Consider the following 15,185-nt stretch of genomic DNA (forward strand, 5'->3'; position numbering starts at 1 on the left):
CAGGATCTTCAACAGCACTGTGCAGAGCCATATTGGAGCTTGAGGCAAAAGGCAAACAGAAATCTTGATCTCTAGGCTATACTAACTAACTCCCAATCCCTGGGGCTAAACAATCCAGCTAAGGATCACTCAAAAGGGTCTGCTCTCCCAGTTCGTGAGCCACTGCCCCCTCCCAACTCCCCTGATCTTGGTTAAAGTTGTGGGCAGGTCAACCTTTTGTCCTCACATGGTTCTGAAATGCGTCATAGTGGTTCTTTAAATAAATTAACCAAGACCATAAGAATAACAGACATTTACTGAGTTCTAAGTGCTTTACAAATACTTATTTAATCTCCAAAGAGATCTTATGACATAAGAGATATTGTTACCCTACTTACAGTAGAGGAAACTGAGGCACAGAGGTTCAATTAATTTGTCCCAAATTATACAGCAGGTAAAGAAGTTAAATTGGGAATCAAACACAGGCAGTTTGGCTCCAAAGTCCATGCCCATGAGTACTTCTTTAAATACCGTGACCCAGATCAAAAATGCACCCCTTGCTCTCACTTGTGTCCCATGGTATGCCCAGTCATGGTTCCAATATAGCTCAACGTGGCCATATCATGAATTCACACAGTAACATTAAAAATCGCCCCCAACCCCCTGCAAAACAACCAAACCAAAAGTAACCATCAGCAACAGAATGACAACACTTGAATCACGAGAACTTTCGGCTCTTTATTAAATTTCGGGAAAGAAATGAAGGTCACCAAATTAAGTTGGAATTTCCAGGGTACAGAAAACCGTTTCCTCTGCTGGCTGTCGCTGCCTCGGTGTGGGCAGGAGGTCACCAGGGGGCCGCCAAGGCTCCATATGCAGGACAAGGTGGGGGTGGGACATGACAGGGAGCCTCAGAGGAGCGGGAAGGGGGTCATCGGATCGTGTACTTGTCCCACTTCTTTTCAGGGTCGTAGGGTTCCCAGCGGCTCGCGGGGAAGATGTGCTTGTTCTTCTCGTACCAGCTCCGCAGCACCACCTTGCCCGCGTGTGACTCATCCTTTTCCATGGTGGCGTCACTCAGCAGCCGCACGTCATCGTGCACGTCGAAGTTGAAGAGCGGCCCACTCTTGCCCCGGGCCTTGGTGATGATGAAGTCGTAGAAGGTGTGGTAGTGGGGCAGGATCAGGTCCTCCTTGATGTACATGAGCTGCTCCACGCCCGCCGACCGCAGCTCACGGAAGTCCTTGCGCAGCCCCTGCAGGGCCCTCTTCAGGAACTGCTGCACGGTGCCACCCTTGTGGATGCGCACGGTGCGCCGGTGCCCGGAGCCGTCCCAGTAGCTGAACGTGACCTCCATCTCCTCGCGCTTCACCTTCTCGCGCCTGGCCTCCCACTCCTGCCGCAGCTGCTCCCGCAGCCGGTTCTCCTCCTCCTCGCGGTCGCGGTCAGGCAGGAAGCTCGTGTCCACATCTGGATTCTTCCCCAGGTTCTTCTTCTTGCTCAGCCCCGCCGACGTGGGCTGCTCCCTAGCCGCCACCTCCTCATCCACGTTGCCCTCGTCGCCCTCGTCGAGCGTGAAGGACAGGCTGCAGATCTTGCGCTTCTGCTCCTGCTTGCGCTCCTTCTCCCGCAGTGCCTCCAGCTGCAGCCGCCGCGCCTCCAGCTGCTCCCTCTTGGCCAGCTGCATCTCCCGCTCCTTGAGCAGGGCCTCCTGCTTGGCCTTCATGTCGTTCAGGGTCACCAGGCCCACCGTGCTCGACTTCAGCTCGGCCTCCACGGCGTCGTAATGAGCCGAGAATTTCTTGTCCACCTTCGACTTGATGAGGGTCTCCTCGGCGATCCGCTGCTTCAGCACCTCCATCTGCTCCTTCTGCTTTTCCCGCTTCTTGATCAGGTGCATGGCCCGGCCGGCCTCCCGCATCGTGCCCTTGTACTGCGCCATGCTGGCAGCTCGGCACGCCCACTCTCGTTTCCAGTTCCTGTCTGATGCCTGGGAGTTTCCGGGCTAGCTCATGGATTCTGCTGCAATGAAAAACACTTGAGTTAGAAAGGGGCCAATAACAATGGTTTGATTAATGTTTCAGAGAGGTGCATTCTACTAGAATTTTCTGGAATGACGGAAGTGTTCTGTAGTTGTGCTGACCGATGTGTAGCCATGTGAGGCTATTGTGCCCTTGAAATGTGGCTAGTGCCATCAAGACAATGACTTTTATTTTAATTAATTTAAATTTAAATAGCCATATGTGACTAATAGCTCCCATATTGGACATTGCAAAGCTGGGTTTTGAGAGCTGTACGTGGAGAGGGTTGGTTTACAGCAAATTTTCACCCGTCCAGGTACCCTTATCTGTCTGGGTACCCCCGTCAAGCAAGAGTTGGGGAACCAAGAAAGCAGGCCTGCAATGGGCCTGGGACTGGATTTGGGTGTATTGACCACAGGAAAGCAGAGTCTGAGAGGAAAATGTCCAGGTTGGCCCTGGAGGAGAAGGCACCTGTCCCCGCAATCAGATACACCACTCTTCTTGAGGAGGTAAGTGAGTGAGGGGAGAAGGGTCAGACAAAAGCATCTTTTAGTACTTTCCTAGAGGGTGGTAATGTTAGCTAAGATCCTATTAATATGTTAGAAGTGAGGCAGGACCGTATTAGTTGTTGTCCCTTGAGAATAATTTCTGCAGTGAGTATTTGTTGAGTCCACCTAATGCCCAGTACTAAAGTGTGCAAAAGCAATGTAGGTATGGCCCTGCTTGCTGTGGAAAACGAGGCATCTAGGGATGCTTCTTGGTGTTTCAGCCAAAGTGGAATGAAGCCTCTCCCTAATTTTATTGGACTCAACTTGAATCAACCATCTTCCCTCAAGACCAGTCCATCCTGCCTCATGCACTACAGCTTCGTCATCCTCTGGAGCCTCACCCCCACAAACTCAAGACAAGGTCTCATCCAACCATCCCCACCCTCCCAAACTCTTCCACTCTACCCTCTGGAAAGACACTCCTCATCAACAAACTCTCCTAAATCCTCAGCCACCTCTGGGACCTTCCCTTTACCTTCTTGTCTCATGCTGGAAGCCGGCTGTTCCCTGAGGAGACCATTTCTCCTAAAGTAGAGGACATCTACATCACATCCACATCCATGTCCTCTGACATCCACATCATCTCACACTCTAAAAGTGGGATGTCTTTGCAGTTTCAAAAACATTTCTTCTACATTTTTAGAACTCCTAGCTTCCTTGAAGCTCATGCAACCCAGTGATACTACCCCAGCTGTTGCTGTCATCTCTGGAATTCCCTTTCCTCCAGAATCCTTGAGGTTTAACACCTGGCTCAACTGCCGTCCTCCTCCATCCTCTATTCGTCATAATCCTGGATGTCATCCACAGAACCTACCAGACACCTAGACCTTCTCACTTCTGATGGCCTCTTCCTTTGCCATGCCCTAGCTCTTATCACTATGAGCAAGTGCCCCATTTCCCAAATCTGAACTCTAGAACCTCCTTTCCTTTCAGTTTGCTTACTCTTGGAATAAATAACCTAACTCCAACTGTCCTCTGATAGTTCGAGACCTCTGATCCAAAGCACTTCTCCATCATACCCCCCTCTGCTTACTCCTTCCTTACCCACCAGACATTGCATGGATTCTCATCTCTCATGCTCCTTTCCTTCCTGTTATTCTTGCCTGGAAAAGCTCTAATCCTGGTTAAATGTAGCCCCTGTCTTCATAACTCCTAAACGGCAGGGCTGAGGAAAACAGCATTGCTATTGTTGGCTAGCCTCACTTGAAGTTCATGACCTCAACCCTCCAATGGGGATTCAAAACTGCCTGGTAATTCTATCATGCTGCCTCAGGGAGTCTGCTGTCTTGCTCTCCAAGACAACTATTTTGTGCTTCCTTCTGTATCTCTCACACCTCCACTCTCTCCTACCTCCCCCACCTCCCCTAGTTTGGCCAGTAAACATTTAGCAGCACACCACTGGATACAGTTCTGTCTTCTGATTCAAACACAGTTATTTGTGGATAATCGAATCCTACCCAAATTTCATAACACAAACACTGCATTTGGTCTACTTAAATCCCCCCAAATATGTGTTCTGTGAAAAAGGAGTTCTAAACTCAAGTAAATACGGGAAAGTCAGAGTCAAAGAAAGTTTAAGAGTCTTTTTACTGTGAGTCTCTGATATGTTTCCACTGTGACTCTCCAAGGGGGTGTAATATTTCATGTTTCCCAAAAGTTTTTTGGATTATTCAACATTTCTTCCTCTACAGAGTATCTGTTTACTTTTCTCAAAACCAGTGCCTCAAGGAACCACGTTTAGAAAAACTGGCTGTGAAATATATGCCAGACTTTCATCACGTCCTTCTAAAAGCAGTGATGCCTGTGAGCACAACCTCAAGAAGAAACCTTTTCTCATATGATAGTAAAATATGGCACCTATGTGCCAAGGAGAAAATATTGTGGTGTTACCACTCACCAAATTGGCCAAACAAGAATTCTAAGCATTTTCCTGGACTACTGTCCTTCACACATAACCAATTAAAAGAAAATATTTCATATGTTTTCCTTTTCTCTCCTTTCCTACCACTGGCCTTAAGATAACAATTGTGCTTTTTTTTCCACCTGAAGCCTCCTCATCAGTGCCTTATCATCAGTATATTCTCATTCTTTTCTTTTCTTTTTCTTTGACTTTTTTGATGTTTATTTATTCTTGAGAGAGAGACAGAGAGACAGAGGATGAGTGGGGGAGGGACAGAGAGAGAGAGAAACACAGAATCTGAAGCAGGCTACATGCTCTGAGCTGTCAGCCCAGAGCCCAACACTGGGCTGGAACCCATGAACCGTGAGATCATGACCTGAGCCAAAGTCGGAGGCTTACCTGACTGAGCCACCCAGGTGCCCCAGTGTATTCTCATTCTTGTCTATCTTCTATAAATAATCCAGTGGTCCTCATAAAAAATATATCTGATAATGTCACTCCCTTTCTTGAAAATCTCCTCCAACTCTCTATTTTGAGATAAAACTGGAATGTTAAATTTTTTCCTACCAGGTCCCTAATCACCAAACCTATCCACCCATTTCCCAACACTCCACACCATACAGTGGCCACCTGGAACATTTTAGTGTTCTTAAGTACCAGATGCCCTTTCATAACTGTTTCCTTTGGACATACCCTTCCTAGAAGCCTGCTGTCCACTGTGCCAGCCTTCAAGATCATCTTCAGGGTTATCCCCTATAGAAAACCTCTAGCAGCCTCCAGTGACCCCACCCCTGCCACCCCCAGATATACAAAGTTACCGATACCCTCTTCTCTCCAGGATCCCTGTGTGATTACCTTTATTAGATATAACATAAATCAGATTGCTTGGCCACCTCCTTTTTCAATTAGATAATCCAACCAGCCACACTTTAATCCAATCAAATATAATATGACCACATCAACTATAATTGCCCTTTTCCAATCTAATCAGAATCTAAATGTCAATATAGTCCCCAAACCTCGTCTTTCCTCTTCCTGTTATCTAGCATCCATTGTCTTAACTCAATCACAGTCTTCAAATACCATAGCCAGTCAGCCTCCAGAATTAAGAGAGTTAGTCTTAAATTCTTCGAAAAGGTTGACAAGAAAAACAAATAACAGAAGGAAGCAGTTTTATTCTTAGAGTCTGAAGTCCTGATTTTAAGAACTCCCCCCACCCCACGGGTCCCAAGATGATAGTTGCTTGTGATCTCAATCCTCAATGAAAAGTACCCCAGCAAGCTAAAGTCTACTGTTTTCAACTCTTCCACTGTATCAACAATGACAATAACACAAATAGATGGAAGGGAGCAACAGTCTGCTCCAAGGAATCTGAAATGCTGATTAAATATGCAAATTTTAATTTAAAGAAAATGTCACCTCCTTCCCATTTAGCAACAAAATAAAGCAAATATGCAAACCAGTGGCGCCAATTTTTAAAAATCCCACAAAACTCAAAAGCTACTGCTTTAATTGTTTTAACAGAAAACAAAGATAATCAGTTTCCATCACAAACAAAAAGAACAAATCAACAAAGGAATACCTTTTGTCATGATTGGTTTGCAGTTTACCTCTCATCAGTCTTAATTCTGATTTAAAATGATCATCCAACAAGTGGCGTGTATAAGCTCATCTCCAGAGTCAGCCTTACCATGAAACTGGTTGGTGGACCAGCGTCTGTAAAGGGCAACACTTCCCAATCAGCCCAAATTGGGTCTAGGAAGTACTTCCTGACAGCATCATCACTCAAGGATCCCTCCAGCATCCATCAGTGTATACTGAATTAGTTGTCCAACCAAAGCCACAGCACCTATCATTCAACCAGATGCCAAAAAAAAAAAAAAAACCTCCAACCAACCAGTGCCTGACCTCTACAGAATTCTGTCACCAGACCAGAAGTCCTTCGTAGGATATTTTAAATGAATATAAAAATGATTTTATTGCATGCTTTCTAATAGGGGGAGGGGGTTAAAAATGTCTTCCAACGTTTGCTTGGGAGAAATCCAATATTTGGGGATGTTGCAAGGTGGAGGGAAGAAGTTTCACGTGTTCAGAGAGAGGGAGATGCAAAATGTACTGGCTGGAAAGAGCTTGGACAAACAAGCCACAAGTTTAATATATGTTCACTAGAGAAAAGGAAGAAGGTGTCACAGATCTCAAAATAGATTCTGCACCATAAATATCTCTGAGTTTTGTGAAACTAAATCTGCACCTTAGTTTTTATCAAAGTAATACATATTCATGGTTTTAAAAGAAAAGTAATATTAAAAGGATTATTACTTTTTTTTAATCTTCATTCATTTTTGAGAGAGAGAGAGAGAGAGCAAGCAGTGGAGGGGCAGAAGGAGAGGGGGACAGAGGATCTGAAGCAGGCTCTGTGCTGACAGCAGAGGGCCCAATGTGGGGCTCAAACTCATGAACCACAGGATCATGACCTGAGCCGAAGTAAAAAGCTTAACCAGCTGATCCACCCAAGCACCCCTAAAAGGCTTATTTTTTTTTTATTAAAAATTTTTTAATGTTTATTTTTGAGAGAGAGAGAGACAGAGACAGAGACCGAGCACAAGTGGGGGAGGGGCAGAGAGAAAAGGAGACAGAATCTGAAGCAGGCTGTCAGGACAGAGCCTGACACAGGACTTGAACCCAGGAACTGTGAGATCATGACCTGAGCCAAAGTCGGACGCTTAACCAACTGAGGTGCCCAGGCACCCCTAGAATGATTATTTTAACAAACAAAATAAAATAAAACAAAAGCAAATCAAGCAGTGCCCAGTTTTATCGCTCTTTTCTCTAGAAGCAACTCCTTCCAATCCCATCAGATGTTTCTTCTCATATTTACTTTCTTATTCTTCAGTAATTCTTACATTGCTATTTTGTGGCTAATCAATTTTACTTTATCTATTGACTTCTTCATATGGTGGATTAAGATTTAATTTCTCCCTACAATAAATTGAAGTATCTGGCCAACTCACGGAGGAAGAAGGCATTATTATGGAAGTTGTTAATATTTAAACCAGATTTTTAAAATGCAAGGAATTAAATTATATGGTAATCTTAAATCTCAAACAAAATATTAACAAATTGAATCCAGCAGTTTATGAACACATGCATATGAAAGTAGGCCCTATTCAAAGATAGTTTGATACTAAAATATCTACCTATGTAATAACCATGTTAATAACATCTCCAATACCTGCAGATAAAACTAAATGAAAATTAGCAAATTAGACGTGGAAGGGAATTTCCTGAACTTGATAAAAGGCATTTTTGAGAAACCTATGGCAAATGTCATATGTAATAATATACTTTTATGTTTTTTACAGTTTTTTTTTGAAGATTTACTTTGAAGTAATCTCCACACACTCACGACCCCAAGATCAAGAGTCCCACGCTCCACCAACTGAGGCATCCAGGCACCCCTATGTTCCTTACAGTTTAATCAGCAATGGAATTGTGGTGAGTTTTGTCCTGTACCTCCACGGCTGCAGGCTGGTGGAGGCAAACTGGGGTGAAGGGCAAATAGGAGATGAAGCTCTGATTCTCTTTTTTTTTCAAAAGGTACACATCTTTTGTTTAAGATTGCAAAGTGTCACTTGAAACACAGCTTTTAGAAGTATCGCCAGAGAAGTGAAGGGACATGACAGATAACAGGGGTGAGGGAGGGGTGGCAAGGAGCTCATACCTATAGAAAAAAGTCAGTGAAAAATAAAAAGTCAGTTGTCTACTCAGAAGGGAAAATACTCTAAACTAATCAGGATTGTATCTTCTCCCACTGAACACTTAGAGGAAAAGTAGTAAAGGGAAGTGTTATTTTGTGTAGAAACATGTAGAAGGCATTACAATACTACACTGTCACTCACAGTTTTTCCAAGGATGTTTTTTTTTTTTTTTGAAAGTGCAGTGAATGTGGCTTTTTACATTGACCTCAGAAGACAGCTCCAAATCAGAGGTTGGCCTAGTTCCATCACCAGCCATGTGGGTGTTAGAGCCAACTCTGGTCCTTGGTCAGTGTCCCGTCTTGCTTTTTATAATGTTGTCAATGGAGATTATTGGTATCTAAACGCCACCCCACTCTTCTTGCTTTGCTGAAAATGGGTGGTTCAGATTATAGTGAAGAGACAGTAGTGAGATTGGTTAATTCTCTCAAAACCTTTATTTTGGGGGTGCCCGCATGGGTCAGTTAGTTAAGTGTCCAACTTCAGCTCAGTTCATGATCTCACAGTTCATGAATTTGAACCCGCATCAGGCTCTCTGCTGTCTATGGCACAGAGCCTGCTTGGGATCCTCTGTCCCCTTCTCTCTCTCTGCCCCTCCCTGACTTGTCCTTTTTCTCTCTCTCAAAAATAAATATTTAAAAAATTAAAAAAAATGAAAAACCATTTATTTTCTCCCCACTGGGAGTGATCATGGGATGAAGAATTCATCATTCAGAGCAGCACCTGTCACTTTGCGGGACCTTTGGCTGGAGCTCAATGACAGCCATAATTGACACTGTTCCGAGCCAACACTGAACACCCACTAGTGCCATGGGGTCCAGCATGTTGGGGGACACTGGGTTTACAAGAGGTTTAAACCTGTTCCTGGGGTTGCTTCTAAGATAGTTTAGAGGATTCATAGATAATGAAGCTAGTTGAGGAGAGATTACCCTGAGATACCCACTTCTTGGCACTGGAGGTGAATGGGGAATGATTGCTCAATAAATTCAGAAAATGAAATTTTGAGGTAAGAAAATATCTGAACCTAGTGTTGACTTTGGGTGAACAGGAAAGGACCACACCCTTAAGGAACGCTGAAGTAAATGCAAACCAGAAACCAAGAAATCTCACTTATGGTGTTAATATATTCATTGGATTATTTATGGTGTCATGTAAATGACAACATCATTACAGCCGACAGAATGTACTGTTTAACTCTATGTGAACTTGTTTTCTTAATCAGTCATTTTCTGGAGAACTCCTTCATACCAGCCAAAGCTCCTGGATGTCCACTCTGCTTCCCAGGGAACCACCACCCTGGAGCACCTTGGAGCTTTCTGTAAAATGCACTCACACTCCAAACGTGCTAACCACTTGGTGGGTTTAGATCTCATGGAAAGCCAGACTAGTTAATAATTTTCCTAAAGCCATTATGATCTTCCAGGGTTCCAGCAGCCCCAGAGGAGTTTTGGTATCACCTGTGATCACCATTATGTAGTTCACTTGATCTATCACTATTAGGATTTAGTCCTTAAACAGCTTATAAACATGGAAGATACTACCCCATTAATAGGATGGTTGTGAAATACATAAACAGAACAATTCCTAACAATTCCTAATTCCTGTTAGGTTCCTAACAGGTCAGACTCTCCCCACCCTCCATTTTTGACCTCTCTGCTGACTTGTATTTTCTGTTTCCAGTAATAAACTAAACGACAAAAGAAGAACCAACCTCATGGTATACATTCTTACCACCTATCACTTTAATTTGAGCTCTAATAAACAAAAAGACGTGAAATAGTTGCTTAAAATGTGTCTTACGTTACAGTTTGAGATAGGCTTTTCCCAAAGGTTAACATTTTTTTTTTTTTAATTTACACAAAATACAACTTGCTCTTTTTGGTGTGCCATTATATGAGTTTTGACAAATACCTACTGCCTACAAATTTTCACAAATTCTAAATAACATTTTTCTTTTCCAGAGACACTAGTCAGGGCACATGTGATAGAAAATCTGTGTTATTAATTATAGTTGGCACGAGCTTCAGAAGTCCCCACTGGACTGATTTCCTGATGATAAAATGTGAGACACACAGCGTACTAAGGTCCATATAACATGGCTTTTGACTCTGTCCCTTGGGGTAGGGGAGGTGCACACATGAGCTGATTAGATCTTGGACTTTTTGGTCTTCACATATTGTGATACCATAGCCCTGGCCATAATGCCACATTTTGTTATTGAGTTAGCACTTACTTAGAAGAAACTCTTGGCCCAAGACTTATTATTTAGAAGAAACTATTGACCCAAGCATTGTCCCAATGTCTTGGTTGATAGTTTAACCTTCTGTGGGGGCAGGGGTGGGGAGGGAAGGAGGATATTTTGTTGATAACTGTTGTTGCTTAACTACGGGAATATATGTGAGACACTGCTGAAGCCCTGCTATATATATGTGAGACACTGCTGAAGCCCTTTGGAAACGACTTTCCAAAGTCGTTTTTAATTTTTTTAAACTTAAAAACTGTAAATTTGACTCTGTTTTTTGCTTATACAGTTCTCTGAGTTGTTTTATTTTTTTATTTAAAAATTTTTTTAAATTTATTTATTTACTTATTTATTTTGGAGAGAGAGAGAGAGAAAGTGAGCATGAGAGGGGGAGAGGGGCAGGAGAGAGAGAGAGAGAGAGAAAGAATCTCAAGCAGGCTCCATGCTGTCAGCACAGAGCCCGATGAAGGGCTTGATTTCAGAAACCGTGATATCATGACCTGAGCCAAAATCAGGAGTCAGACACTTTAACCTACTGAGCCACTTAGGCACCCCTGTTTTTTAAATTTTTAATTGAAGTATAGTTGACACATAATATTATATTAGTTTCAAGTGTACAACATACAGCTTCAACAATCATCTACATTACAAAATACCAACCATATTAAGTGTAAGTTACCATCACTGTACAAAGCCATTATAATTTTGTGATTATTCTCTATGTTGTACTGTTCATCCCCGTGACTATTTTATTTTATTTTATTTTATTTTTTTATTTTTTTTTTAATATATGAAATTTACTGTCAAATTGGTTTCCATACAACACCCAGTGCTCATCCCAAAAGGTGCCCTCCTCAATACCCATCACCCACCCTGCCCTCCTTCCCACCCCCCATCAACCCTCAGTTTGTTCTCAGTTTTTAACAGTCTCTTATGCTTTGGCTCTCTCCCACTCTAACCTCTTTTTTTTTTTTTTTTTTTCTTCTTTCCTTCCCCTCCCCCATGGGTTTCTGTTATGTTTCTCAGGATCCACATAAGAGTGAAACCATATGGTATCTGTCTTTCTCTGTATGGCTTATTTCACTTAGCATCACACTCTCCAGTTCCATCCATGTTGCTACAAAAGGCCATATTTCATTTTTTCTCATTGCCACGTAGTATTCCATTGTGTATATAAACCACAATTTCTTTATCCATTCATCAGTTGATGGACATTTAGGCTCTTTCCATAATTTGGCTATTGTTGAGAGTGCCGCTATAAACATTGGGGTACAGGTGCCCCTATGCATCAGTACTCCTGTATCCCTTGGATAAATTCCTAGCAGTGCTATTGCTGGGTCATAGGGTAGGTCTATTTTTAATTTTCTGAGGAACCTCCACACTGCTTTCCAGAGCGGCTGCACTAATTTGCATTCCCACCAACAGTGCAAGAGGGTTCCTGTTTCTCCACATCCTCTCCAGCATCTATAGTCTCCTGATTTCTTCATTTTGGCCACTCTGACTGGCGTGAGGTGATATCTGAGTGTGGTTTTGATTTGTATTTCCCTGATAAGGAGCAACGTTGAACATCTTTTCATGTGCCTGTTGGCCATCTGGATGTCTTCTTTAGAGAAGTGTCTATTCATGTTTTCTGTCCATTTCTTCACTGGGTTATTTGTTTTTCGGGTGTGGAGTTTGATGAGCTCTTTATAGATTTTGGATACTAGCCCTTTGTCCGATGTGTCATTTGCAAATATCTTTTCCCATTCCGTTGGTTGCCTTTTAGTTTTGTTGGTTGTTTCCTTTGCTGTGCAGAAGCTTTTTATCTTCATAAGGTCCCAGTAATTCACTTTTGCTTTTAATTCCCTTGCCTTTGGGGATGTGCCGAGTAAGAGATTGCTACGGCTGAGGTCAGAGAGATCTTTTCCTGCTTTCTCCTCTAGGGTTTTGATGGTTTCCTGTCTCACATTCAGGTCCTTTATCCATTTTGAGTTTATTTTTGTGAATGGTGTGAGAAAGTGGTCTAGTTTCAACCTTCTGCATGTTGCTGTCCAGTTCTCCCAGCACCATTTGTTAAAGAGACTGTCTTTTTTCCATTGGATGTTCTTTCCTGCTTTGTCAAAGATGAGTTGGCCATACGTTTGTGGGTCTAGTTCTGGGGTTTCTATTCTATTCCATTGGTCTATGTGTCTGTTTTTATGCCAATACCATGCTGACTTGATGATGACAGCTTTGTAGTAGAGGCTAAAGTCTGGGATTGTGATGCCTCCTGCTTTGGTCTTCTTCAAAATTACTTTGGCTATTCGGGGCCTTTTGTGGTTCCATATGAATTTTAGGATTGCTTGTTCTAGTTTCGAGAAGAATGCTGGTGCAATTTTGATTGGGATTGCATTGAATGTGTAGATAGCTTTGGGTAGTATTGACATTTTGACAATATTTATTCTTCCAATCCATGAGCAGGGAATGTCTTTCCATTTCTTTATATCTTCTTCAATTACCTGCATAAGCTTTCTATAGTTTTCAGCATACAGATCTTTTACGTCTTTGGTTAGATTTATTCCTAGGTATTTTATGCTTCTTGGTGCAATTGTGAATGGGATCAGTTTCTTCATTTGTCTTTCTGTTGCTTCATTGTTAGTGTATAAGAATGCAACTGATTTCTGCACATTGATTTTGTATCCTGCAACTTTGCTGAATTCATGTATCAGTTCTAGCAGACTTTTGGTGGAGTCTATCGGATTTTCCATGTATAATATCATGTCATCTGCAAAAAGCGAAAGCTTGACTTCGTCTTTGCCAATTTTGATGCCTTTGATTTCCTTTTGTTGTCTGATTGCTGATGCTAGAACTTCCAGCACTATATTAAACAACAACGGTGACAGTGGGCATCCCTGTCGTGTTCCTGATCTCAGGGAAAAAGCTCTCAGTTTTTCCCCGTTGAGGATGATGTTAGCTGTGGGCTTTTCATAAATGGCCTTTATGATCTTTAAGTATGTTCCTTCTATCCCGACTTTCTCAAGGGTTTTTATTAAGAAAGGGTGCTGGATTTTGTCAAAGGCCTTTTCTGCATCGATTGACAGGATCATATGGTTCTTATCTTTTTTTTTGTTAATGTGATGTATCACGTTGATCGATTTGCGAATGTTGAACCAGCCCTGCATCCCAGGAATGAATCCCACTTGATCATGGTGAATAATTCTTTTTATATGCTGTTGAATTCGATTTGCTAGTATCTTATTAAGAATTTTTGCATCCATATTCATCAGGGATATTGGCCTGTAGTTCTCTTTTTTTACTGGGTCTCTGTCTGGTTTAGGAATCAAAGTAATACTGGCTTCATAGAATGAGTCTGGAAGTTTTCCTTCCCTTTCTATTTCTTGGAATAGCTTGAGAAGGATAGGTATTATCTCTGCTTTAAATGTCTGGTAGAACTCCCCTGGGAAGCCATCTGGTCCTGGACTCTTATTTGTTGGGAGATTTTTGATAACCGATTCAATTTCTTCACTGGTTATGGGTCTGTTCAAGCTTTCTATTTCCTCCTGACTGAGTTTTGGAAGAGTGTGGGTGTTTAGGAATTTGTCCATTTCTTCCAGGTTGTCCAATTTGTTGGCATATAATTTTTCATAGTATTCCCTGATAATTGTTTGTATCTCTGAGGGATTGGTTGTAATCATTCCATTTTCATTCATGATTTTATCTATTTGGGTCATCTCCCTTTTCTTTTTGAGAAGCCTGGCTAGAGGTTTGTCAATTTTGTTTATTTTTTCAAAAAACCAACTCTTGGTTTCGTTGATCTGCTCTACAGTTTTTTTAGATTCTATATTGTTTATTTCTGCTCTGATCTTTATTATTTCTCTTCTTCTGCTGGGTTTAGGCTGCCTTTGCTGTTCTGCTTCTATTTCCTTTAGGTGTGCTGTTAGATTTTGTATTTGGGATTTTTCTTGTTTCTTGAGATAGGCCTGGGTTGCAATGTATTTTCCTCTCAGGACTGCCTTCGCTGCATCCCAAAGCGTTTGGATTGTTGTATTTTCATTTTCGTTTGTTTCCATGTATATTTTAATTTCTTCTCTAATTGCCTGGTTGACCCACTCATTCGTTAGTAGGGTGTTCTTTAACCTCCATGCTTTTGGAGGTTTTCCAGACTTTTTCCTGTGGTTGATTTCAAGCTTCATAGCATTGTGGTCTGAAAGTATGCATGGTATAATTTCAATTCTTGTAAACTTATGAAGGGCTGTTTTGTGACCCAGTATATGATCTATCTTGGAGAATGTTCCATGTGCACTCGAGAAGAAAGTATATTCTGTTGCTTTGGGATGCAGAGTTCTAAATATATCTGTCAAGTCCATCTGATCCAATGTATCATTCAGGGCCCTTGTTTCTTTATTGACCGTGTGTCTAGATGATCTATCCATTTCTGTAAGTGGGGTGTTAAAGTCCCCTGCAATGACCACATTCTTATCAATAAGGTTGCTTATGTTTATGAGTAATTGTTTTATATATCTGGGGGCTCGGGTATTTGGCGCATAGACATTTATAATAGTTAGCTCTTCCTGGTGGATAGACCCTGTGATTATTATATAATGCCCTTCTTCATCTCTTCTTACAGCCTTTAATTTAAAGTCTAGTTTGTCTGATATAAGTATGGCTACTCCAGCTTTCTTTTGGCTTCCAGGAGCATGATAAATAGTTCTCCATCCCCTCACTCTCAATCTAAAGGTGTCCTCCGATCTAAAATGAGTCTCTTGTAGACAGCAAATAGAT

General features: G+C 42.0%; 1 protein-coding gene across 3 annotated transcripts in view; it reads right to left on the reverse strand.

The window, feature by feature from the left end:
* Positions 1-697: 697 nt before the first annotated feature.
* Positions 698-15,185, reverse strand: part of FAM50B (family with sequence similarity 50 member B) — a 31,013-nt gene continuing 16,525 nt past the window's right edge. Inside the window, exons 1-2 of one of the 3 annotated variants that reach the window (XM_049655093.1) lie at positions 4,848-4,956; positions 698-2,001 (exon numbers count right to left, since the gene is read on the reverse strand). In XM_049655093.1, coding sequence (XP_049511050.1) covers positions 911-1,921 — 1,011 coding nt within the window. In that variant the 5' untranslated portion in view covers positions 1,922-2,001; positions 4,848-4,956 and the 3' untranslated portion in view covers positions 698-910. Of the gene's footprint in view, positions 2,002-4,847; positions 4,957-15,185 lie in introns of those variants that run through there. The other 2 variants (XM_049655091.1, XM_049655092.1) reach the window with 2 other exon arrangements.

The sequence above is a fragment of the Panthera uncia genome, assembly GCF_023721935.1.
Source record: "Panthera uncia isolate 11264 chromosome B2 unlocalized genomic scaffold, Puncia_PCG_1.0 HiC_scaffold_25, whole genome shotgun sequence".
Classification (NCBI taxonomy): Eukaryota; Metazoa; Chordata; class Mammalia; order Carnivora; family Felidae; genus Panthera; species Panthera uncia.